General features: G+C 37.9%; 1 protein-coding gene across 1 annotated transcript; it reads right to left on the bottom strand.

The window, feature by feature from the left end:
* Nucleotides 1-565: 565 nt before the first annotated feature.
* Nucleotides 566-24,489, bottom strand: CASP7 (caspase 7). The gene is made up of 7 exons (XM_076339058.1): nt 24,425-24,489; nt 22,437-22,549; nt 6,199-6,341; nt 5,180-5,308; nt 4,495-4,670; nt 2,826-2,964; nt 566-2,180 (listed from the first exon to the last, which is right to left on the bottom strand). Exons 2-7 carry the CDS (start codon nt 22,547-22,549, stop codon nt 1,957-1,959), a joined length of 924 nt encoding a protein of 307 aa, XP_076195173.1. The 5' UTR covers nt 24,425-24,489; the 3' UTR covers nt 566-1,956.
* Between the last annotated feature and the right edge of the window lie 496 nt (nt 24,490-24,985).

Below are 24,985 nucleotides of genomic sequence, written 5' to 3'. Positions count from 1 at the left end.
GCTACAATGTATCTGAATAAAAGGATAGTTTTGGAGACAGGGGAATATCGTTAACAGAAATGTAAAAACAGGCTAAACCTTAAGCAAATAAACACTAATGAACTATAAAGACATGAAAGAGCTTCCAGAGAAGTAACGAATACTGAAATGTTGACTGGACACATTTCTCATGGTAAAACAGGAATATCTCTAATGCCAGAAAATAGTTTAAGATGGAGCTATTTGCCAGAAGTAATAGGAAGAACATTTTCATATGAACTGCTAGACCACTGTACAGTTTACTGTATAAAGACATTTTATACACAGGGCAAGATTAAGCGCTGGTAGATCTGGATATTTCCATTAAAATATTTTCAATAATTTTGGTTTACTCTAAGAGAGGATGTGGCCTGCCTAACCCAAGTCATCCAATGCCAGCTTACTTTTCTAAACTACTTTTCAACTGACACTGCAAATCTCATCTTGAAAAGATGCTGAAGACCATCTGCATTCATGGCTGAGAAAGGTTTTGGGATGTATTTTGTTTGGTTTTCACTTCACAGATTGAGTGACAAACACACAGCTATTCATAGGAAATTTAAAAAAAGTTCTTTATTGATTTCATGCTCAAGACGTCCATAAAACAATCATTTATTTAATTCAAACAACTGTAAATTTGACTTCTGAAAAAAAATATATGCCTCACTATGCCACAGTATTTGTAAGAAAATAAACTTAATAATTTGGTAACTTGGCTTTAGTAGTATGCACTTATTTTCTTAGATCTCAAAAGAGTATAGAGTACATTAACTGGGAAAAGGGTGAACGACTAATCATTTATCAGTTTAACCAAATCATTAAACTTACTTTTTTGAGCTAGCTACCAACTTTAAAGAGAATATAAAAAGTAGGAATATAAATATCACCGACGTAACTCCAAAATACAAAATCAAGACCATACAGTAACTAAAAAGGCACTTCTGGTTTCTGATTCAAGTAAGTATATCCAGTCTTGGCAAAATTCCTCACAAATAGAAGCTATATCTAAACATACATTTGTTACTGGAACATATAATTCTATCGTTTCAACATTAAATTTTAATGTTTTATAACAAAGCCTTGGCATTAACTTTCTGTTGGTTCAAAACTTCTGAATCAACAAGCAGACATTTTTATTTCTGCAAGCAGAAAAACTGCAATACCACTGTTTCAGGCTGCTCTATCAGTTAATTGTCATTTGCAAGGCAAAAATCTTTACAATGGCACTTTAATAAGGCATCATCCAATTACAGTTTGCCAATCTTTGTAAAAGATTTTCATTTTGATTTTTCTATTTGTTACATTTCCATAGTATTCAGGTAAATCATCTACAAATACTGATTTTTTTTTTTTATCCATCTTATGCTAGAGTGATAACTAAGTAAATTGACGTCCAGATTAAGCACAGAGCAACCATTAGTCTTCATTAATAATGTTCATAAAAAGGAAATGAATAGATTAGACTAAGAAACACCCTTTTAAAAAGCTACAAACTGTTTCATCACTGGACATACCCATAATATGATGGTCTTTGGAAATTTCCGAGGAAGTTATGGTTCCATGAGCTAGCAGTGAAAGAAAAGATGGAGTCTCATGATTTAATTTTTTTGTTCTTAATTTACAATCTGTTTTCTGGAATAAACCTTTATGGGTCAGGTAGCTGACTCTCAGAACATCTTCAGTAGCCATAAATCATGACAGCCTGACACTAAGGGAAATCAAGATACATTAATTAGTATTAGCTGTCAGGTTGGCCCACAGCATTTATTTCTTCTTTAAAATCTTGCATATTGTCCATCCATCAGATACCCCAGCTTATACAATATAAAAATCTAGTGTAATTACATTTGTTACTAAAAATGTGTTACTCCAGTTTATAACCAAATCTCCACCCAAAACCATATCCTGATCTTTCATCACTGTACTGAAAGTACACTTTCAGAAGTAAAGTTCCTTAGTGAGCATAGAGACCACGCAGGGAATCTGCTTCTTCTCACTGAAGCGTGGATCGTCAGACTGTGATTCAAAATTTGTGGCAACTACATAGTTGACCCGTGTGAGGATCTGCATGATCTCAAGTTGTTTTCCATGCTCATTTAGCACAGAGCACAGAGACTGCACAAACCAGGAGCCTCTTCCAGGATTCCTCCAGGAGTAATAACCTTACAGGAAAGACAGATAAGAAAGTACATGGGGTTATTTTTCCTCTATTTTCTTATTATCTTGTGCTGAAGAATGAAATGGCAGAGGGATATGTACTAATTTGTGTGAAAGATTCTGGGCAAAGAGTAACAATGCACACACAGAAAGTTTAATTCTTATCACTTGTGTCACATATCCTACTTCATTAAAGTGGAGAATAATGTGTATTAACTCTCCAAATCTCACACTACTAAAGTACCATTCTATATATTTTTGCATTTGGGAAACTGCAAGAAGTAAGATTTCATGTTTTTCCTCTCTAAGAATAAGTTTCCTGCTGTAACTGTTCCTCTTCTTGCCTTCATCACATATTCAACATACTCACTAAACTGGGACACAGAAGGGCAGGATTCCCAGAAAATAGTACTGCCTTTGCCATCTGTCATGTCTGTGTCTTCTCACCTGCTAAATCTGGGCTTTCTCCTGTTTCCGCTATAGCTACTGTAAAAGGAGTGGATACAACACACTGACCCAGCATACACGGGGCCTTAGTGTTTTGTCCATCAATGTACAACATATCATCAATGAAGGTCAGTCTACAATCAAGTCAATATGGGTGATAAGTTTTTAGGCTTCTATCCCTACCCTGACCCCCTTTTTTTTACCTGGCACTGTGGAATATGCAAACAGAAAATCTGCTTCTACTGGGATTTTGTATCTCGGATTGGCATCTGTTTCCAGAGTGTCATTTGCAGGTCCAGAGTCAGTTTGTATACCTTCATCAAATTCAGAGCCTCTGCATGCCTGAAAGCAGTGAAGACAAAGAGAACTTGTCCAGTAAGGAGAAACAAGGTGTTATAAAAATAAGTATTCATTAACATTTTTTAATGAATACAGTTTTAAGCAGTACTTTGCATGTATTAGAAGCAGAAATGCAATTCTGGGGGACATCTAATGGTTCAGTGATAAAGTTACTAGCTTACCCATTTTAAAATATACATCCCGTACAGTAAAGGGAGGTAATGGTGTTGCAGGCTGTGGATCTCAGTGGATTGTCAAAGTGCCAAGTCAGCGTTAGCTTATTCTAACCATGATTAATTTTACTAGTCTAGAGTCATCCTCAGCACTCAATTATTACATAATGTCTTGTGCAGCATGACTTCCAGACGTTTTCTTTACAGTGGACTACACATTGTCTTTGGTTCCTGACATGCACTGCTGTAGCACTACATTTCACAGAATAACAAAATCACATCCCAAGATCATCTAGTCCAATCCCCCTTCTCAAGCAGGGACAGCTACAGCAGATGTCCAGGACTGTGTCCAGCTGGGTTTGGAGTATCTCCACAGATGGAGACTCTACAATCTGGGCAACCTGTTCCAGTGTTTGACCACCCATTTCAAGTATATTGCATTTTTAACATTTTTCCATTTCTCTTTTATTCTTAATTTCCTCTTAGTCATGTGGTTTAGCTAAAGGGCACACTGGGACCATAGTCCAGGTTAGTAGGTTTCAGCTCTTGATCAGTAGCGTTGACTGACAGCTCTTGCAAAAAAATAGCAGTCTGATGGGCTTACATAACATGAGTTGGTTGCCTTTAGTAAAATAATTTTAAAGGCAACAAAATACCCATTCCAAACTTATAATTAAAAGAAACATCACTTTAGTAGTATGAAGAGTCTAAAACAGAGACAGTTTTCACTTTGAGGTTGAGGATTAATTGATGGAACAGCCTAGGGAAAACCACATCTGCTGCAACTCCCATACGTACATAATACTACCATAAAAAAGAGAATTCGGACCCATGGTATGTCAGTTAATACTGTTTGAAACAGCTGTCTTTAAAAGCTTAAGTAATATACAATTAATTATATGCTAATGCAACAATGCAATATAAATTTTTAGGCTACTGAGGGAGATAAAAAATATTTCCTTTAGCAGAATGCAGTAATTTGTAGAGACAGCCTTTATTCAAAGAGACCTAGACAGTATTATTTCTATTGATAATCACATACTGTCCTCAGCTCTGTCTGCACAAGTGGGAGTTTATCTTTCTGCTTTGAAGTTCATATATTAGCAAGCACAAAGAGAAACCATGTACAAAATTACAATGACAATATATTCTTTACATCTGTGAATCTTGTATATAAATTATCTTTTGAAAACAAACAATACAAGTCATCCATAGGCAACTTCTCTCAACACATTTTTTCACAAAACCTCCAGCAAAATTCAGTAAGTTAACCTACAGGGCTCTTCTAGAGCAGGCAACCAACATAGTATGTTTTCCCCACTGCAGCACTAGGATACTATATTTACCTTAGGGCTATTACCTGAATGAAAAATAATTTGGGTTTGCCTATAAGGCTTTTACACTTGTCTCCTCTGAATAGCGCAGTCAAACTCTTGATAGCCATGGGTCCATCAGTGCCATAGATGAGGCCTTCTTCTCCATGGCTTAGAAGGATACAGGCAAAACAAGCGGCATCACTGTGATTCTCCTCAGCAGCTACAAATCAAATACTTCTTAGCCAAAAGGAAGCAACATTTTAAATGAAAATTACATTTAGCAAACACATTTTTCTGAGACTAAATATACATTGGGCCTCTACTGGAAGGCATAAGAAGGAGTGGATAAAGATGACACAACCCACTTTTTAGTAATGTGATGAGTACCTTGAATACATGAACGCATCCTTCACTTGACTCCGAGTCTAGCCCACTGGAGTCAACAGGCTGGACTCTTTATCTAATGTGACAAGGCTCTTCACCTTTTACACAGGACAGGCGCTTCACCTAATATGACAAGAAAACTGCGTATTTCTGAATTGACGTTGGAGGAAAAGGTGGGGAATTAAGCCTAATCCATTCAGAAACCAAATCCTTCTATATAGAAAGTTGCATGTAGTGGGGCCTAAGCAATCTGTTCTAATTTGACCTGCTTTGAGCAGGGGGTAGATTCGGTGACTTCCAGAGGTCTTTTCCACTCTAAATTATTCTATGATTCTAAATTTTTACCTTGCTTCAGTAATTTTTCCATGTCATCACGGCTTCGGTCATTGTATGTGTAAACCTCAAAACCTAAGCTTCTAAAACTCTTAGCTAGATCTCCAGCATCTTTATCGGTGCCATTGCGTGTACCCATTCCTGCCAGGAAACAAAGAATATGGTTGATTGCACATTACACAATTCAAAATAATTCACGTGTTCAAAGGGAAATTTTTAGGTTTATAATTAATAAACCTAAACAATGTCATGGTGACATGATGTTAAAACAGTCCTCTAACAGCATTCTCAGCATTGAGAACAAATTGTGAGATTTGTTTTAATGCAAAATAATGCAAGGTTCAACTTTAACATGTATCTTATCCTGAAAAATGTTGGCATGCCTCCAGCACCTTGGAACATAGGACCTCTATGGATGATTCTATCTCCTTTTGGTTATGCAGTGTAATGTATGCATAAAGCACCCCAAGGAAAAACTGTTGAAAAGAGTCCCTATGATACCCACATGAAAGAAACTGATGTAAATTCTTTGGACTAAACACTTCATTTAGTGTGTTTGCCAAGTGTATAGGAAAAGACCTATAAAATTGACTATAACACAAGTATCTGTCTGCTTTGAAACCGTACATGGTCTGAAAAGTTAACTGCAGGATTGTGAACAGAGCACAGCTACAGCTATTAGCTTTTGTAGCTCATAGCTGTAGCTCGGGGACAAAGAAGTTATAACATGGGCTGCAGATGCCAAAGTTCAAATTTTAACAACACAGCCTTAAACTCTGGGACAATAGTTTAGTTTGAAGTTGGTAGAGCAAGGTGACATACTCTTTGAAACTTATACTGCAAAGAAGCTGCAAAGAGCTGCTCTAATGTAAGTGTTAAAGAACAGGAATAAATTGTAGGAACAACTATTTCTCAAAAAAGATAAATATATTCATTAAAATTCCATATCCTAAAAATAAAATGCTTATTGATTAATGAAAGTATAAGAATTCTAAAGTCTGTAATCAGTATCATCAAAGGAAGAACATTACCTGTTTTGTCTTCAAAATTTTTGTTGTTTATAATAATACATTTGCCAACTTTCTTATAGTCCATATTATACTGGAATGTGGGTGTAACGATTCGGTACTGATTACTGAGAGAGGACTTCGGCTGTTCTTCTCCATTCTTTTTTCTAGGTGAACCAAAGGAAATTATTTTTAGTGGCCAGTCACATGCAGTGTGCCTATTTACCTTAATTCAAACCATTTGGGCAGCCCTACCCAATGTTTTTTCTTCTCTAATGTTTGTTTTCTTCCATCATATTTCAGTCAAGGTATAAAGATCTTGTGATTTCCAAGAAGTGATTATTGCATGCGATTGGATTCTGATGACAGTAAAATGACTCTAGAGTGAACTGCAGCCAATAGTAGTATACACAGATCCTGACTCACAGATAAAACAAATGACCTAAACATGAAGTCGGGCTGGCAGTAACCTTTCGCAAACTATGGTTCTGGACATATTTTACTTTTACTGTAAATAATTCATGGAAGGACAGACAGATCTCCCTTAATAACTATTCCAAGCACAAAAAGATATGCAATTTACCCAATGGTGTGATAGGATTTGTTTATTGAATCAGCATCATCCCTAAATTCTCTGAAGATTAAGACCGAGCAGTAGGTAGTTTCTACTGAAAAAGGTTATAGATGTGAACAGGTCATGTGTTAATTCGGTCTGCCAAACAGCAGCCTGAACCTATGCAAAAAACTAAGCACATTTTAGTGTAATCATCGATACCCGAACCTCACTTCAAAAAAAACCCAAAAACCGACCTATAAATGTTCTCTGTTAATATGACTGTGTACTGACCTTTCTGCTGTGTGCAGGAGTCTTAGATCAGATTAGAAAGGGATGCAAAGGGGTAACACAGACATTACTCAGCAATTTATTCTAAATGAAGTATTAAGAACAAATCAATTACAGCCAGCATGCACACCTGAAGTATAAGCATAAGGAACTCAGCAGTACTTGCTTTTAGAGGTGGACTTTTTGGTGCGAGCAGGTGGCTTCAGGTGTTGGTAAGATCTCCTCAAGCAGAACTGAAGCCAGTGAGAGCCTATAAAGGGTCTGATTCAACCTCAGAACTATAAACAAGCTTTGGAGCAAGCCCAGTTAGAAACAATGCTCAGGAAAGGGCAGAAGTTATCAGCACCTCTCTTACTTATTTGGTCCAGAATCCTGCTTCCAATAGTATTTATTCTGAGAGGAATAGTATTATGTCTGAGAGGAAAACATAACCTACTTTCACAGCACAAATAACTGTATAATACAGTTTGTTTTTAACGAAATTAGATTTTTCCCATAATCTCAATTAATTTAAGTACTTTCACTATTCTCACTCTGACATCTTTCTAAAGAGTTACTAAGCTATTTGCTTCAACAATAGCCTGTAGACATGAGATTGTTGTGAATTCATTAAATGTTGTATAGGTAATCTACTTGCCTACCTTCCTGATTTAACAACTGTTGTCTTTTAAGTGTCCTCTTTTTTATTACTAAAGGACAAGACTAATTGGAAACTATAACAAACCTTCTCTAGATGATTCATCATGTTTAAATGCTACTGCAATTCAATTTTAAAACAGCTTCTTCTTATCTTTGAGTGTCCTCATGTTCTGTTATAAAGGGCCAAATTAAATAGCTGCACCTGGCAGGCTTTCTCTGTACTCTTTTTACATGTGACCATCCTAATACCATCTCCCCTCTTAGACTTCTCTTAGAGACTACAAAACAAGATATTGAATCGCAACTACTTTAGGATTTTGTCTGATACTCTGGAGGTACAGTTTTTTCTGGCAAATCGCAAGTATTGGTATTCTCCTTGCATACTGCTTCTTGAGGGCTCTGGGAGCAATAATTAAATATGCTTTGCCTCAAGAAAAGATTTTAACCATTTTAAAGAATTATCCACAGCTGTATGATGTTAATATTACATTTGACTTTCAAAGAGATCTTGGAATCTTATTTTAGCCTAAAATTGCCCCTGGTCCTACATCACTAGACAGGTCTCTGGCAAAGAGAAAAAGAAATTTCAAAACAACAAATAACCACTCAGGTCGATGAAGAGGCTAATTTCCTCAGTCCACACTGGATTCAAGTTTCTATGGATGTATCTGGCTTCACTGACTTCCTGAAAAAGCTGTATGACTAACAGTGGCTGTTACACACAATAGGATATTTTCAAGGGGATTGTACACAAATTTCTGTTTATGTCCAACCCATGAACAGTTGTGAACACTCGGGACAGATCCACATGAGCAGTACAGTATCATGTTTGCACTGTCTGCGCTCCTAAAATGCTGGAAGTGATCTAATTCTAGTCCAGAAGTCATGCTGCCACGTTACCCCACAAAAAGCCTCACTGAAAATAGCAGCTGGGGTTAAGTGGCATAATAACGTAGCCACACAACTTCTCTGAAACCACTACACTTCAGAGTTCAATAGTTTACACTCATTCATGAAGCTCTATGCCGGTCAATGTCAAATGTCACAGACAAGCCTCGTCAGCATGGTAGCACACATAACTCTAGCACTTCCCCATTCCTTTACAGAGGATAGTATGGTTTTGTTCTAATGATTGCTTCCAAGCTGAACAGGCTAATGAAATACTAAGCAACCACAGCATGCTTTGTAGGGTTACACTTATCATTTCTTTACTGGCAGACAACAAAAAGTTCCAGAAATCTTTTGGTATCTGTCCAAACTGAACAAATAAGAAAGCAAAGGTTGTGGAGTATACATATCCTGGGCCTGCAGTCCAGAAATTGTTTTTTGAAGAATCTGTTTTCTGTGCCAACACAGCGCAATATGGGAATTGCCTGACTGGACTAAACTGACAGTACAAGGTCCAACTCTGTGGTTTCAACAAGCTAAATCAGACCTTGTAATAATGACTAATAAAGTAATAAATATGTAATAATCAGTTCTTAAGGGAAATGCTCTGTCAGTGACAGGCTGGCTTATGACTGAAAGCCTAAAGCTTTCCAGCTAAATTTGTATTTTCTAAGCTTTGAACTGGACACGTTAATATAAATGTTTACTGCTGTTGTTCTTACTAAGCTTTCTAATCACTGTATTTTCCGAAAGGGTTTCCACAGTTTAGTTATGTGCTGTTATAAAATGTTTTAAACTATTTGCCCTCAGTTTTATTTCATTCTGCTTCTCTGACATCCAGTGTCTTTAATTTCCCTCTTTTGGGATTCAAACTTGCCCAGACTAAATAGAAACTTGAATTTTATGACTGTTTACTCTCTCTTCAGCTTTTAACTACAACTGTGCCATAACTCCTCGCTCTGCTAGTGGTCACTGATCTTTCCCTTAGACAGAAATATTCTTCCTGTCAGTGCTCTCGCATATTTCATGTTCTCTCCCTTCGGTGAAGAGTTCAGCAAAATTGAAACTGCACTCTGGCACCTTCATATAGCTTGCACATTTTCATCCTTACTGTGTCTCTAAATCCAGGCCTTAGGCCTGACAACAGTATGTCTGGGAATGTGATTTCATCAAGTCTAGACTCAATCAGTGTCAACCCTGGGAAAATCATTATTATCAACTTCTCACTTTTCAAATATAAAATTAAAGTTACCCATACCATTTATCATTTTGTTATTGAACTTTTAGATAGTAAAGGCCAAATTTCTTATCACCATGAGTGGCTAAAATTCTGCCAAAGTCAATGGAGACAGATCACTTGCACCAATAGTCAACCTGATTGTCTAAAGGACTGCTACTTATCACAACAAACTTTCTTTTCTGTTACACTTTGGGTAAATTATTATTTCAGTATGTACGGATATCAAGATTTAAGGATAAAAATATCACTGTTAACATTTAACTATACCTAAAGACTATTTTCAATAACAATTTTACTGAAATTAAAAGTGTCTCTTAGCAGCTGAGATTTCCTCTCTTTTGGCTTCCTTTCTCCTGGCATCTTCCTGCACTTTCTTTGCCACCGTATATTAGTATGACGTACCAACATACTAAGAATCCATGTGCAGGAGAATGGCTTCCTTCAGTGTTGCAGTCTCTCAACATCTCTCCTACCTGCTACAGCCAAGCTCTTGGGCTCAGGTCTGCCAGCCCTCCAGGGTAACAAGTGTTTCAGTGAGAATGAGCTGCTTAACTTCAAGTGTAGTGTGATATATTTCCATGGGGAAATATAATAAAATAAAAAGCGGATGATAGTAACTGACAGACAATAGAGCTCTTCTGAAAACATGAGCTGCTTGGCCTTAAAAGCAATATGACCCTTAGCATACAGAAGAAACAGGTCTCCCTGGAAAAGAACAGTCACTTAAATAGTCTTATGGGCAGAGGATTAGATGAATAAAGACAGAGTTCACGATCATCACTTCCCAGTCACAGGATGGGAGGAGTTTCCTGTTTGTTTTTTTCCTGTTTGTTTGCTTTTCTAAGAGGCAATGAATGTGTTAATCAAAATGAACTCTAAAAATAATATTACAGAGGGATATCCTGGCTTCGAAAACAGCTATAGCCCCTTTCTCTCCCAGGAAAGTTAGGGACTTTTGTTGCCGTACTGAAAAATGTAAGCAAATAAAAAAATTCTACAATTACGATACTATTCAATTTAAGGAAGTTGACATTCAGAAGTGGGTGGAAAAGGCTAAACTGAATACATTCATTTCTATTTGAAGTACACACACACAAAAGAAGAGAACTGTGTCTTACTCTTGCCCTATGAAGTTCAATAAATTTGGGCTTTACTTGATAAGGACTACCACAGAACATTGTGATAGTTCTTATTCTGGCATGCTTCTTTAATACAATGTGCAATCATGTATCATTTTTGAAAGACTGATAACAGGTTTCTGTTAAAAAGAAAATTTGCCTTAAAAAACATGCTATCTTTACAGAACACGTGATCTTAGGATCCCTTCTGGAGTCCCCATGCTTTTTGGCACTGGAGAATAGTTTTATTCTAGCTTCTGTCACATTGTCAGCCTTTCTGTTAAGTCCAGGCAAGAAGATTATAGCAGTGGTACAGTGACAAAGTCCATAGTACAAGTTTTCTTAGGTAATCCATCAACATCCACCAGAACTTTCATACACTTAATGTTGTGGGATGCAAGGTATCTTAAAACTGCAATGCTCTTTATTCTATTACAAACAACTGAGATGTTTCCCTCATGACTTTTACATTTGGGGACCTCTTTAAAGGCTTCATTTGAATAAATTCCCCATTGAGTTACAATACTGTGGAGTAAGTGTACAGGACAATACATTAGTTTTAAGACCTCCAAAGAAACTTACGTAGCCTATATTGCTGATTTGATTTTATGCAGTTCCTGTGGCTCTATGCTGCTCTTTCTGTCTAAAAACCCTCACTCCTTCCGTTATTGCATGCACAGTATAAATGATGTTTGCGACTACTGCTCATCACAAGTGCTATGTTTGCTCTCCTGGGAAAAAATCCTGGATTGGATTTTTTTTTTTTTAAATAGGTAGTTAAAGGATAGACAGGAAACAATGAAAATGCAAAGAGGACTGTGTTTGAATTCACAAAGCATCACCAAGCTACGCGTAGTAAAACTGAGTGTGCTGGAGACCAATTCAGAGTTATTCTTCCAAAAGAAGTGAACAGGAAACAGAATTCATAAATTAGAAAAATCAAGGTTCAATATTTTGTTCTATGTTTCTACCTTAGTCTCAATAATTAGTGGTCTATTCATATGTCTGATGCTTTCTGATGATCATGCATTAATATGTCTTACTCCTACATAACCTTCTCTCCAAACTGCCAGCTTTAATACTTTTATCCAGCCTAATTTCACCATATTTAGTACACCTCTAATTACTGTACACTCTCCCCTCTTTGAATTTTTTTTCTCTTGAAACCTATTGGCAATAACAAGCAAAAGACACTTGTTAAACCTGACTAGAGCTTGTTAGATCTCAAGTTCTTTAAGGCAGACTCTTTGTTCTTTGTCAGATCCATTTTGGTAAACTGTCACACAGATTTAGAGCTGCATGCAAATAATAGATTATCCTGTTGCCTTTTCCCATTAATATTGCATCAGGTTGGCAGAGCAGCAACATTTCTGGACATGAAGAATGTGTCACTACTTGAATTGTCTTTTATAAAAATGAATATTCCTTTACTGTTAAAAATCAGAAAGCATAAATTATATGGGATAAGGACTAAGCATTAACCATAAGGGCTAGACCAAATACTAAAACTGTGTCACACTGCATTTGATGGTGTGATCCTGGGTCACACACTAAGAAGGCAGCATGCTAGAATACTAAGTGAAGCCTACGATAAACACTAACAGGAGCCACTGCAGAAGACATTGGCATTTGGGAGATGTCAATTCTGTTTCCAACCTGACTGTCACATGCTATGGGCTCACAAACCTTTTCTCCTGAATATACTCCAATGGCAGGTGCAATTTCCATCTCTCTCTTTTCAGACAGATAACACCTTACCAAGGACTCTTGAAAGAGGTTAAATATAACTGTAAACCAAGATAATAAATACTATCCCTCCCTCACAATCTTTTTTTAAACAAAGGTTACTCAGGCTTCCAAATTATGTGCCAGTAGATAAACTGAAAAACAGCTTAATAGTTGAAGCAAAAACCTCCTGAGGAAAAAGGGGCAATACTAATTACGTAGGAGGAAGTTCAAGTAAATATTGCATACTTTCAATTTCCCTACTGAAAGTTACTAGCAAATGACTGCTGACTTTGATAGACTAGCACCAACAAAATAACCAGTCCTTAGAAGGCTATTTTTAAATATGCTCCAGATAAATGTCAAAAGAAAATTTAAAAAATTTCTAATATTAAAGTCAGAATCTTTTCAACATAATAGAAAGTCTTCATTTAGAAGAGTGGTCCTACCAAACCGAACATAGAAGTCCCCCCAAAAGCATCTAAACATTATTTCACCTATATTGCTTTCTATGGCAAGGAGATGTCTTACACAAAAGGCATGAAAACTGACAGCTACAATTTAGAATAGCAAACATAAACAACACAATACAAAAAACCCCCGAGAACACTAAAACACAAAACCAAGTCAAATGGTCCTAGATTTCTGTTCTGTCTAACAGTCTTGTTTTTTCTCTTAAAGAAATTTTGAATTACGGTGAAACATGCCAAACTGATAATACTGGAGTCTAAAGTTCATATTTATCAATGACATATAAAGTCTGTGCAACCCCTGCATCTTCATATACTACTCTGCTGAAGTGCCTAAACCTTGAAAGTAATTTTTGGGAAGGGGTGGAATAAAGGGAAATGGCAAGTGTGCTTACTTGAACACCACAGACCCTAATGATTGCATCCCGCTTTCCTCCTGGGAGCAGGCCTACTAAAAGCGACAGGAGTAGTCAGGCAGTAAAATAATGCCTGTTTGTAACTGTTCTCAAGATCAGGGCCATAGTCATTATTTAGCCTCCAGCTTCTTTTTGAACTGCCAATTAGTTCATGACTTCTTAAGGACATCTTTGGAATTAGATTGTCAGCTGACTAAACAAAGCCAGTTTAAAAGTCACCTGAGGCAAAGCCTTTTGCTTGAATGAACTTGAATCTAGGAAGCTAATGGAGACAATACCTCTTGTTTCTCTGGAAACCCATGTCCCAACCCCTCCTTATAACTCTAAACACACTAATTATGAAAGGCAAATATTGCTGTAGCAGCCTTGAAAGAAAGGAGTTAGGTAAACAATGGGATTATTTCCTTGAATTTGTAATAATAGAGCTGGGAGGGACCTAAGCTATCATTAACAAATTCTTTGCCCAAGACAGTTCTGAGTTCATTCATCCAATAAAACAGTATCATATTAAAAACCTACTTTTGTTCTTACTATGACATACATAGCAGTACTGTTACAGATTTTGCAGAAAATTCACAAAATAAAATGCTTTAATTTTTTTAAAGAAATCCTGGCATTTCCCTAAGTTTTCTGTTGCATGCTATATCACCTCCAACAGTAGAACACAAGCCATAAAAATATTAATTAAGATTATAAGCTAGCTATGCTTTGCTCAGTTAACTTGATGAAAAGTATTGAACAAACCAAAATGCTCAACTGGGGCGATATGTTCCGTTATCCACTAAGAGCCACTTAGTTGTGCTCTGGATGGAGAACTGAGTGTGAATCCTGCTTCTGCTATTGAATAACTTTGGGAATGTAACTCCGTATCTCTTGGTCTTAGTTTCCATTACAAAATTGAGCCTAAACCAACTTATTTTGTAAAACAATTGCAGATCTCGTGGCTTCTTTTGAGGGGGATAGTAGTGTACAGTAAATTAGAGAATGAATTTAAAATCCACTATTTTGTACATCTGTACAATGTTTAGGTCCAGAGCGTGTGATGTAGCTTACTGCCACATGCTTCCTGGAAAAAAATGCTTGAAACAAAGGCATTCTTACTGTCCACTGTGGAGGTTTACAGTGGATCCGAGTCCAGAAATAAATTCCTATCTTTGGTTACTGCACATTAGCTTCCCTGAAGAGATAAAACTGCTAGTGCCTGCACACAATTATTTAACATCAACTGCAACAATGACAGGGTTGCAGTCCACAGAATAGGGCATTTCTCCAAAGTATATTATAGCCCTAAAGGCCTCTGGGACCTTGGCTTAACAGTCAAGATATCACAGCCTATCACATTGCAGCTACTCAGCTGAACTACAGCAATGGCTATTTGTATGTTCCTTTGAAACCATGATCTAAAGTGTATTAGCTTGAATCACAACAAGGCCTCACCTACCACAAAACTTCACAACTACAACAGTCTCAAAGATGAACAAAATCAACTAGTGAGCTGCAACATGCTAATGGCAGTAGCTGTCTCACCTGAGTGTGAGCACACTTTTCATTCGACCTCCTGCAAAGCAAGGCACAAAACCTTATTCAGTAGTTTCTACAAACCTGCAGCTTCTGTTTAATCTGCAGAACATCTTTTAGATTTATACCCGACCTTTTTTGAAAAGATCCATTTATGGATCCGTTGGACCCACTTAGGAATTCTTTGCTTACAAAAAGTGCCTCCTATCTTCCGATCTTCCACCACCTATATATTTGTATAGTACACTATATAGTTGTATAGTACAAGCAAATTATCTTTCAACTTTAGTTAGAGAAACCAAATACATTTTAAATCCCTCATTATAAGACATTTTTCAGACCCTGAGCTAATCTTGTAGCTTTTTTGTCCCATTTTAGTTTCAGACCCTTCTCCAATTAGGAGGGAGAATCTTCTCTAAGAACTTGGAAAACACAGAAACCCAGTCCAGGACAACTGGAAACTCACTGTGTAATGAAAGGAGTTGAGCTGTTTGAAAGCGCAAGCCTCAGACTACAACTTCTGGCATACTTTGTATATTATATACATCTTTGGAGCTCTGGTAGTTACACCTAAATATGTCTGCCTCTCCTTTTAACTATGTGTTAGTGATGGCCTTAACATAATTCAAATCAAAACCATGGCTGCAATTTTCTTTATTACATACAAATGAAGCAGACAAAGTGCACTGGGGCTAAGCCAGCTACACTTTGTAAAAAAAGTTTCAACACAGACTATTGTGTCTAATATTGTCCACATTTCACAACAGTTAAAAAAAGACAAGAGGAAAAAAAAAGAAACAGGTAGCAGTATCCTAGTCTTTGTGCACTTAATATTTTAAGTATCATTTACAGCCTACATGACAATTTTGTGGTGTAACGCCTGCAGCAGAGAGGACCAAAACAGAGTAAGTTCTGAACTCTCAGCCATCAATTTGTAATTCATCTTCAGCTGAATTAACTGCATGGTATTTGCCGTGCAGGCCTCACAATATTGTGTGCAATATAATATTCAAATAAGATTCAAAAGGTAAAATTTTTCAAATAAAGAATATTGCTTGCTGAAAGGCTTTCTGCTCATTTCTAGAAAACCTGCACGCACATACCTTCCATGGGTGTTCTGGAAATTGAAATCTTGCATGATCATATCCTAGGTAGCATACTGTACATAGGCAACTGCCAATTATATGAAAAACAAGATGAAGCCTCTCTTACCTATCATAGGTACTAAGAGCAATTAACAGGTATATATATTGCTACATGGACTGCTTGGAAAATGACTCAAAATAAAGCAACCCTGCCCAAATACTACTTCTCAGAGAACACTCTGGCTAGGATTAGCAATTGCAAAATGCCAGTAGAGTTATAATTAGGTTGATATAAGCACTGAAACTAAACTCTTTTAGGTATTCATTCATGAGATTTCCAAACAGGTGGCAGAGAAGGAAAGAGATAAATAACATTCCACAGTACCTTGGCTCATCATCAAATGGTACTCCACACTGCATCTGAAAACAGCTTCAGCTTGTCCTCAAGAGCAAGTCTAATCCTCTTTGCTAACGCTAGGAGCCCACCATGCTCAGGGTTACATTGGAGAGTGAAACAGGATGCTCTCTGTGTTCAGGCCCAAAGATTCGCATGTGTCAGCAGTGGGTCACGCTGGACTTTTCTATGGGGCTATTCAAACCCTCATAGCTATCACCCTGCAAGCTGAGGTCATGCAGGCCTGATCTACCTTTGCTGACAAGCGGAAAACACGCTCCCATCGCTCTGATTCTATCAGTGTTCCTATGTGAGAGTGTAGGAAAATAGAGCAGATCTTGAGATGGAAGTGGGACAGCAGACTTCACTTTGTAATACGTCTTTCTTCCTTCTCTCAAAACCTGATCCACCATTATGACAATATTTACACAATGAATATTTCTAAGAAAATAATGCAAATTAACAGGCACAGTTTACAAAACCTCTTTGTATTCTAATTCATAGAACTATTTCCTATGTATTTACCCCTAAACAGTTTTGGTTTATTATAAATTTGGCTTAATTTGGTTTTGATTCCTTTGAAAGCTTAAAAATGACACTACATAATAACTTTCCTCCAAGTTTTGTATGATGACAGCCCAGAGTTTGTTGTAATGAAGGAAATAAATTACTACACTAAAAAGGAATTAGGATACTTGACTCACTGTTGTGACTGGTACAGATACAGTTCATGGATAACCCAGTATTTGCTGTGCTTCACAAGATAAAGTCTCTAAGGATACTGGAAACAAATATTGACTGTGAATTAATGAGTTCTTACACTTTAGCCTAGATACTATTTCAAGATACTTGGGCATTTCTTATATGGTACATCCAGTAAGCGTCCAAGGGAAAGTACAAGCACCGACCACAATTTTCACTAATTGTTAAATACTCCTGTAGTGTTCTCCAGAAGTTGAGTTCCAGATCTAACAAAAACTGCAGTAACAAAAAATAAAAAAACAACCTCTGGCTTAAAAGAGAGTAATGAAAATGAAACATCCCTGTTGCTCTGTATTAAAATCTCTTTACTTTCTTTGTAGAAATTAACTTTAACAGACTATAGATGCCAGAACCTATTGCTTCTGAAATTTTATGTTCAGCACTTTGGGGGAAAATACACTGATATTTAGCTTGTGCAAAGCAGAATCCACAAACTCCGAACTAAATTAAAATTATATTGTGCTAGACTTTGGAGTTAGGATAGTAAAAGGGAAGGTCATCACCCATTTACAGGATACGCTAAGGCACAAAGTGATTTGCTTAGACATAAAGGAAATGTGAGGCTGAACCAAGAGTTCAGTTCAGACCTCTGAGTTGCAACCCAGAGCATAACTTCAGATGATGATTCATCAGCTGTTGTTTTAAAGTAACTTGCTATTTTTATTCTATCTAAGGATAAAAGAGATACTTTTCTTAGCAATATTTATTTTTGAAAGGTCTGTAATATTCTGTCACTGAAAAACCTGTAACAGAACTGCATTTTTAATTTTAAAACTGTAAAAGTTATGATAAAAAAGATGAGGTATCATTCAAGGCATCATCTGGATTTGAACACATTAATTTCAAGGCAGGAACAGCTGACATTCATGCAGTGGAGGCCAATACAGTTTCTTCATAAGCATACGGTGCTAGCAGTAGAACTTTTTCTACAAAGCAAGCAACTAATTTATAAGATCGGGCCCAGTGTTTTCAAATGGCCCAAAAAATACAAAATGGGCAACTCTGGAAAACATATGCATCTGCATCACTGTGAAACTGTTCTTCATAAAGTTCTAAAAACCAAATAAAAATAAGCTGTTGGTAATCAAAAGTGGATGGAAAATAGCTCCCCAAAAGACAGAAAAGCAACAGAAGAGCAAAGCTGAAACAAAGACAACTTTCCACACCTGTTACAGCTCCAAAGCTCAGGTTCAGCTGAGGCTGAATCTCAAAACTGAATATTTATTTTTTGAAGGACAAGGCTATTTATTTTGAGAAATACGGCTATACTGAGACAAGGGTCATGAAGTTAAAATAGACAGTTTTGGTAACATCTGTGTTTCCCCACTTTGATGCCCTGTAACCCAAGTAAACACCGTACAAATGAAAAGAAAACCTATATATCCGTGAATCTTTTTGATCTAAATACTAGTTTACTAACCTGGTAGACATTATAACTATGTAACTATCATAACTATTGAACTACAGAAGGCAAGATACACACTGATGTTTCAAGCAAACTTTCAAATTAATTAAAATGAAAAGTCTCAAACTTTATAGTGAACTGACTTGGCAGAAATAAATACCTTACAGATATTTTGGGTTTGCAGTGTTAAACAGCTGAAGTACTCTTGGTGACTATATGCCAGAGTACCCTATAAGACTCTCAAATTACTCAGTGGGATTTTCTTACAATGTATTTCATGTTTCCACATTAAGAGCACTACAGAATCACACAGTTTCAATTGTAACTAGGTATTTGTGAGAATTCTTAAATATATATTTAAATTATGTTTTCTGTTTCCAGATGAGAAGGGGAATATTGACTGTAAAACAAGACAGTAGGGCTGGAGTAGATAAAAGTAACCAGAGGACAAATGGTTCTATACAATTAAATCAGAATAAAACCAGTACCTAGATACTGCTAACAACCACTCTCTTCTGCATTATGCTTCTTCACTGAAGCCCACAAACAACCATGATTATTGACAGCGCAAGTGCGAGTCTACCAAGCCTTGGGAATTTTCAGATGCAGCTTTTCAAAAAAACCCAACTTTCATTAGCAGTAAGAGAAATCTTAGCTCTACTTAATACAGTGGAACCACAATTTTATTCCATTTCATGTTACATTATGTTTCCTGGATGCTAAAATGGGTTTGCTGCTACCAATCTCCCTAACAGAGCTCCCCAAGAAAAGACCAAAGATACCAAATGAAGATATTAAATCATCCAGCGGAGAAGTGAGACTATTTTTAAAGCCTCGAAAGTGTAACAGGAGCACATACAGCATAGAAAAGAAAAATTTCTATGGGAAAAATTCTATTAGTTTCTAACTATCATATAAAGAATTAAAATACACGTTTGAAATCCTCAGCTCAATCTTTGTTTAACCATGTTTTAGAATTTTATTGCATGCAGGCTTGCCAGAGCGTATCCTGCTATTTCTGCTTTCTGAAACAACTTTTTGCTCAACTGCAACTCTCCCTAATTTTTGTCCACATTTTTGCAGTAAACAAAATTGATACCCTCCTGCCATCTAGTGGCTAAAAAAAACCCCTAAACCAAACGCCACTGGCAGATGTTAATTCAAAACATTTCTTTCAACTCTTTTCCCCACCAAACAGTTTTTCCCCACCAGCATTAACTAAGTACTAGCACTTTTTCAAAGAAAAGGAAATATGTTGAAGATAATTCCCCTAAACTGTGGTGCAGCCAGAAGAACCTGCCCACTCCATGGCTTGTTCTGAGCCTTGTGGCCTCCCTGGCAAAGCAGGCTTACAGACTTCTTGGAGAGAAATATACTGTAGTGAATAAGATTTTCACTTATTTCTACTTACTGCTCTTGCTAGATAAATCTCCAGTCACAACCAGAGAATGGTGAATTGGAGCTGTGAATCTACTGGAAACAGCTGGTCTTTCTGCACGGCTTTGAATTCAGTTTCTCACTGCTCTGTTCTCTTAAATTAAAATTATTGTGCTTATTTAACAATACAAGTTACTTATTTTCCTATTGAGCTTATATATTTTAAGCAATAATAAATGAAATACAATGTAGAATTTCATTGAAAGTACTGCACAGCTGCTAAAAACTGGGTTACTAAAACAAAACAAGGGACCATAAAATTGTAGTCAATCTAAAGTTTTCTAGACATCTTATTTTACAGGTATTAATTTCATGTTGCCAAAATGAAGCCTTGGCAATCAAGACACAGAACCATGCTGGTTCCAATTAAAAGTATATCTAGCCTAGTATCTGGTACTGATGAGTAATGAGTTTTAAGAAAACAAACAAAAGAAATCGGATACAGAATATATTCTCACAGAAACCTGATTTAGGAACATCTTGCACTGAAGATTTTAATATCAATATTCCCACTGGACTTTTCTTCCACAAATACATCTAATCTCTCTGAACTCGTCTAAAATCTTGACATCTGCATATCTTGTGACTTTAAGTTCTACAGTTGCATTCTGCACTATGTGAAAATTACATCTTACCGGCTGTTTTAAACCTACTGCATGAACTTTTCATTGGATGTCCCCTAGATTTCCTGTGAGGCACAAGGAACGATCATTCTCTATTCACTTTCTCCTCCATTACAGTCACGATTTTAGATCATATCCCATCTTCCTTTATCCTCTCACATTCTTCTCCTATCTTCCTTCAGGCCAAAGACTTTTAGTTTCTATAAGACAAAGACCTTGTCACTGTGCTTGGATTTTTAAGACCTTTGCTGTCAATCAGCTCATTCCTCTTTAGGCAACCGTCACCTTCTTCAAGAAACTCTGATAGATTTCTCAGACTTATTTTTTTTCTACAAAATCTAAGTTGGATCTTCTCAATTACCTCATATTTAATCTGAGCAATTTTTTACTTCTAAAGAAAAATGTTTCAAATTGTATCTTCAAGGAGTTCCCAAAAGATGAATGCCTCAAACTGATGCATTGTCAAATTATTTGAAAAATTTCTTATAGAAAAAAAGTGATAGAAATGCTGATTATTGCCTTTCCTTCAGGAATGATTAACTTTGAGTTGCATAATTTAATAACAGTATTAGCATATCACCTCTTATAAAGAAGACCCATTCAGATATTAAAACACATATTTTATAAAGTTTAAAAGAAACCTTTGAAAAATGTCTGGCAAGACATAGAAACAAATATTACATTGCCTATTTTGCATGACATGATTCTGTTAAAATTAATAATACACATACACATCATAAAATATATTTGAGGAATGATAAAATGAGACAGAGAAAATGATTTGCTTAACAGCACATCAAAAGTCTTCTAAGACTAAAGCATCTTTACTTCTCTCACAGATTTGTTACCCCCATTAGACTCATATAATAAGCAGCAAAAATATATTCTCCATGTACTTTCTCTGAATTATACTGTTCACTTGAATGTGAATGTCCAATAGTAAAAAAAATCAAAACCTCTCTGTAAATACAACAGTCTTTGTAATAAACACCTCTAATAAAATCTCTCTAAATCCATGAAGTTCATAATGTGAAGTAACCATTTGCTGACATTCAATTGTATTTGTAAATTTTGCATGTTCATTTTTCATCTTTTGCATTTTCAATCACATTTATCTAGTGTTTTCAGGAGTGCAGACAAGCAGTACATAGTTCTTGCTTCCTATACATTTAATGAAAGTAAGCTTATGCTTCAGTGAGACTACTATGTTTTAAAGGCTTTTAATTTATTCTGTAATCGGTTACATCTCCAGACTCAGTGAGGCTGCTTTGTGCTACAACCTAGATGGCACATCCAGGCTTTAAACTGACTTAAATAGTCAGCAGGGGATTCCAATGATGCAGGAGATTAGTTGAGCTGAATGCAGTAAAATAGATAATTAATGGCATATTTAATTCCCAGCTCCACCAAAGGGCAATGTTTAAGATGAGGGACTGTAACTGATGCTAAATGAACTTAGTGGTCTCTTGACTACCAAATAAAGCTTATGGGAGATACTACAGCTCTCTCTATAGGAAGATACTATAGAGACATGCTTTAAGGTACAGACCAGATACATTAAACCTATACAACATGAACGATCTCCCTATCCAGACCATCTATGACATTGTGGACACGGCAAACTGAACACCAAAATCCCATTAGAAGGGTAGTATGACAGCTGATACAACAATAGCAGGAAGAAAAGTAGTAACTTACTTTCCCAAAAGTGAGAATCTGCTACTTCTGTCTGGCTTTGCATCAACTACATCATCGTGATCTTCATCACCTCTTTCTTGAGTAGAGCGATCAACATGCTGATCCCCCGACATCTACAAATAAAAGTACAAGAATGTAAGTGTCCCTCAATGAACACTATCATTTTAGAAATACTTCTATAAACCAAACTGTTAAACCAGATACATGTGAGGTTGTTAGTCAGTTATACCATATAATACTTCATCAAGTAAGAGTGGCTATAGATTTCTGGCCCTGAATTAACATGATATTGCACATGCTCAGCCGTCTGTGTTACCTTGTGACAGTTACCAAAAGTGACTTGTCTAATACCACTCTCAAAAATGCAGATAAGAACAAAAGTAAAAATAATTTTATGGTGAAAGATCTTACGACTAATTCCCAGAAAATTTTTCATGGTCTGGAAAGAAGTATGTTGGGAAGAAAGCAAGGACAACTAACATCAAAATATTTGTAACTGCAATCCTATCCAGTACTAAGACACCCAGAGAGCTCCTGTGTTTTCATTTGCATATACACAATCAAATGTGCATAAGAGAAAAAACCCTTTTTTATCTTCCATGGATGGGATCTTAGGTTTTCATTTCTCTGTTTTGTCTATATCAACACTTAATATGAATTTTATATTCTTCTCATGATTAATTAATACATCTGCACAGTTGTCAGGGAAAAAAACAGTTGTGAAGTGTTTCTTGGAAATTCAAAGGTATTTTCATTACATAAAGCAGCCTCTTACACACATTGCTGTATTTCAGCCAATATTTTTTTTTGTTAGTCCAGTGTAAGCTTGGAACATCTTCACTCATCTAGAAAGCAACACAGGGCACCACTAGACAAGAAGGCTGAGCTGATCTAATGACTCTTTCCTGATGAAAAAATGGTGTCTCCCTCCTCTTCTTCCATGTACTGAGTTGTCCACTCAGGAAGTTTATTTAGATCATTAAGCCAGCAGACAATGACAAGAAGAAAGGAGCCATTTTTCTGATAGCGCAATGATCTGCACCACCTCAGCACGGGGCGAGAAGAGCAGCGGAGAAGGCAGCGCGGGACCCCCATCTTCGCTCGTGGTGGGATGGGCTGAGCCACCGTATCCAACTCCAGCTCCAGGTTTTCATGAGGAAAAGCAGCAGCGATTCCTGGCCCTTCCCCATATTTAGGCAGAATAAACTTGCTTTTATGTAAACATTTACTCAGAAGAGTACACGTTTACATCTAGCTTGAAAACAACCCTGGTGACCTTGCAGCAGCTCAGAGGCCGCCAGCTGGGCCTCGCAGCTACATGGCCGCCAGCACCACCACAGTCAGGGTCTGGGACACTGACTGAGGTTTTTATGCTCCCCGAGAGTAACAACAGTGCCCGAAAGCTGGGGTCTAGATTCAGCTTTGACAAACAAATACATTTTTTAATTATCTTTTAAAAAAATAAGAATCGAAGAGTGCGCAGGCTACAGGTGGGCAGTGAGGCAGCCGAGGAGTAGTGTGGGGGGCCGCGCCAGGGAAGGGAAGCAGCCCCACACCAAGGAAGGTGCAGCCCCTTGGAGTGGAGGAAACCAGCACTGCCAACGCCACCAACTACACCCATCGCAAATCCCACTGCAAGTAATTCTTCCCTCTCCCAGAAAATGGCTGTGTAGCCAGTGCAGCCACCTGAAGGGCCCAAGTGTCCAGTGCTAAGGGAGAGCCGCTTTCTTTACCCCTCTGCCCCTGGGCGTCAGATAAGAGTAGCGAACTGCGGGCCGGGCCCCGGGGACGGGCTGGGGACAGAGGGGACAGGAGAGAAGGCGCGGGGGAGCGGGAAGGCGGCGGTTGGCTGAGGGAAGGGCGGGAGGCGGGAAGGCAGCGGGCCGGGCCGGGGACGCAGGAGGGCAGAGTGGGCTCCCTGAGGCGAACGGGGAGGGCAGGCGGCGCGACGCGCAGGGGCAGGGGGCTGGGAAGGGGCCGCGGCTTGCCTTGGCGCTGGGCTCCGGCGAGGCAGAAGCGAAAGCGAAAACGGCGGGGTGGTACCGCACCGGTCGGCAGTGGGGCGGGGCGGGCTCCGCCGGCCCGGGCCTGTCTCGGCGGGGCCGCGCCTCCCGCCCGCTCCGGCGGGATTGCGGGCCCGTCCCCCGGGACAGTGGGGCCTCGGCCTCTGCATTCGCCCGGCGTGGCGGCGGTGGGGCGGGTGCGGAGTTATCTGGAGTCGGGGGCAGCTAGGGGCCCTCCTGCCCCGCTCCCCAGCCGGCTCCCCTGGCAGAGGGGCTCAGGCACTGCCCCTGGGCCCTCCTCGCTTCCCTGATAATGACGGCTTCATCACAGCAAAAAGGAAATTACCACTTTTTAATAGCTGTGCTCCGTCACACCCTCACGAAGGAGCCTTAAGTTTCATGGTGACACGAGATTGTCTAGATCTAAGGAAATTTCTTCCCTTATATAAACTTCAGTGGCATTTCCTTATCTTTCCAATTATTCAGTGTGTTGCATCTCTGCTAATTATGATATCCTACTGTGTAGCAGTTGCACCGGGCCCAGCA

This window comes from Aptenodytes patagonicus, chromosome 5 (assembly GCF_965638725.1).
Source record: "Aptenodytes patagonicus chromosome 5, bAptPat1.pri.cur, whole genome shotgun sequence".
NCBI classification, from domain to species: Eukaryota; Metazoa; Chordata; class Aves; order Sphenisciformes; family Spheniscidae; genus Aptenodytes; species Aptenodytes patagonicus.
Note: the sequence above shows the minus strand (reverse complement) of the source record. Positions and strands in the feature narration are given on the sequence as shown.

Coding starts and splice junctions, on each gene's coding strand:
- CASP7 (XM_076339058.1), bottom strand. CDS start 22,549: ATGTCGGGGGATCAGCATGTTGATCGCTCTACTCAAGAAAGAGGTGAT. Junction 6,342..22,436: donor AGATTCTCACTTTTGGGAAA/GTAAGTTACTAC, acceptor TGGTTCACCTAG/AAAAAAGAATGGAGAAGAAC. Junction 2,965..4,494: donor CCAAATTATTTTTCATTCAG/GTAATAGCCCTA, acceptor CACTGCTTTCAG/GCATGCAGAGGCTCTGAATT.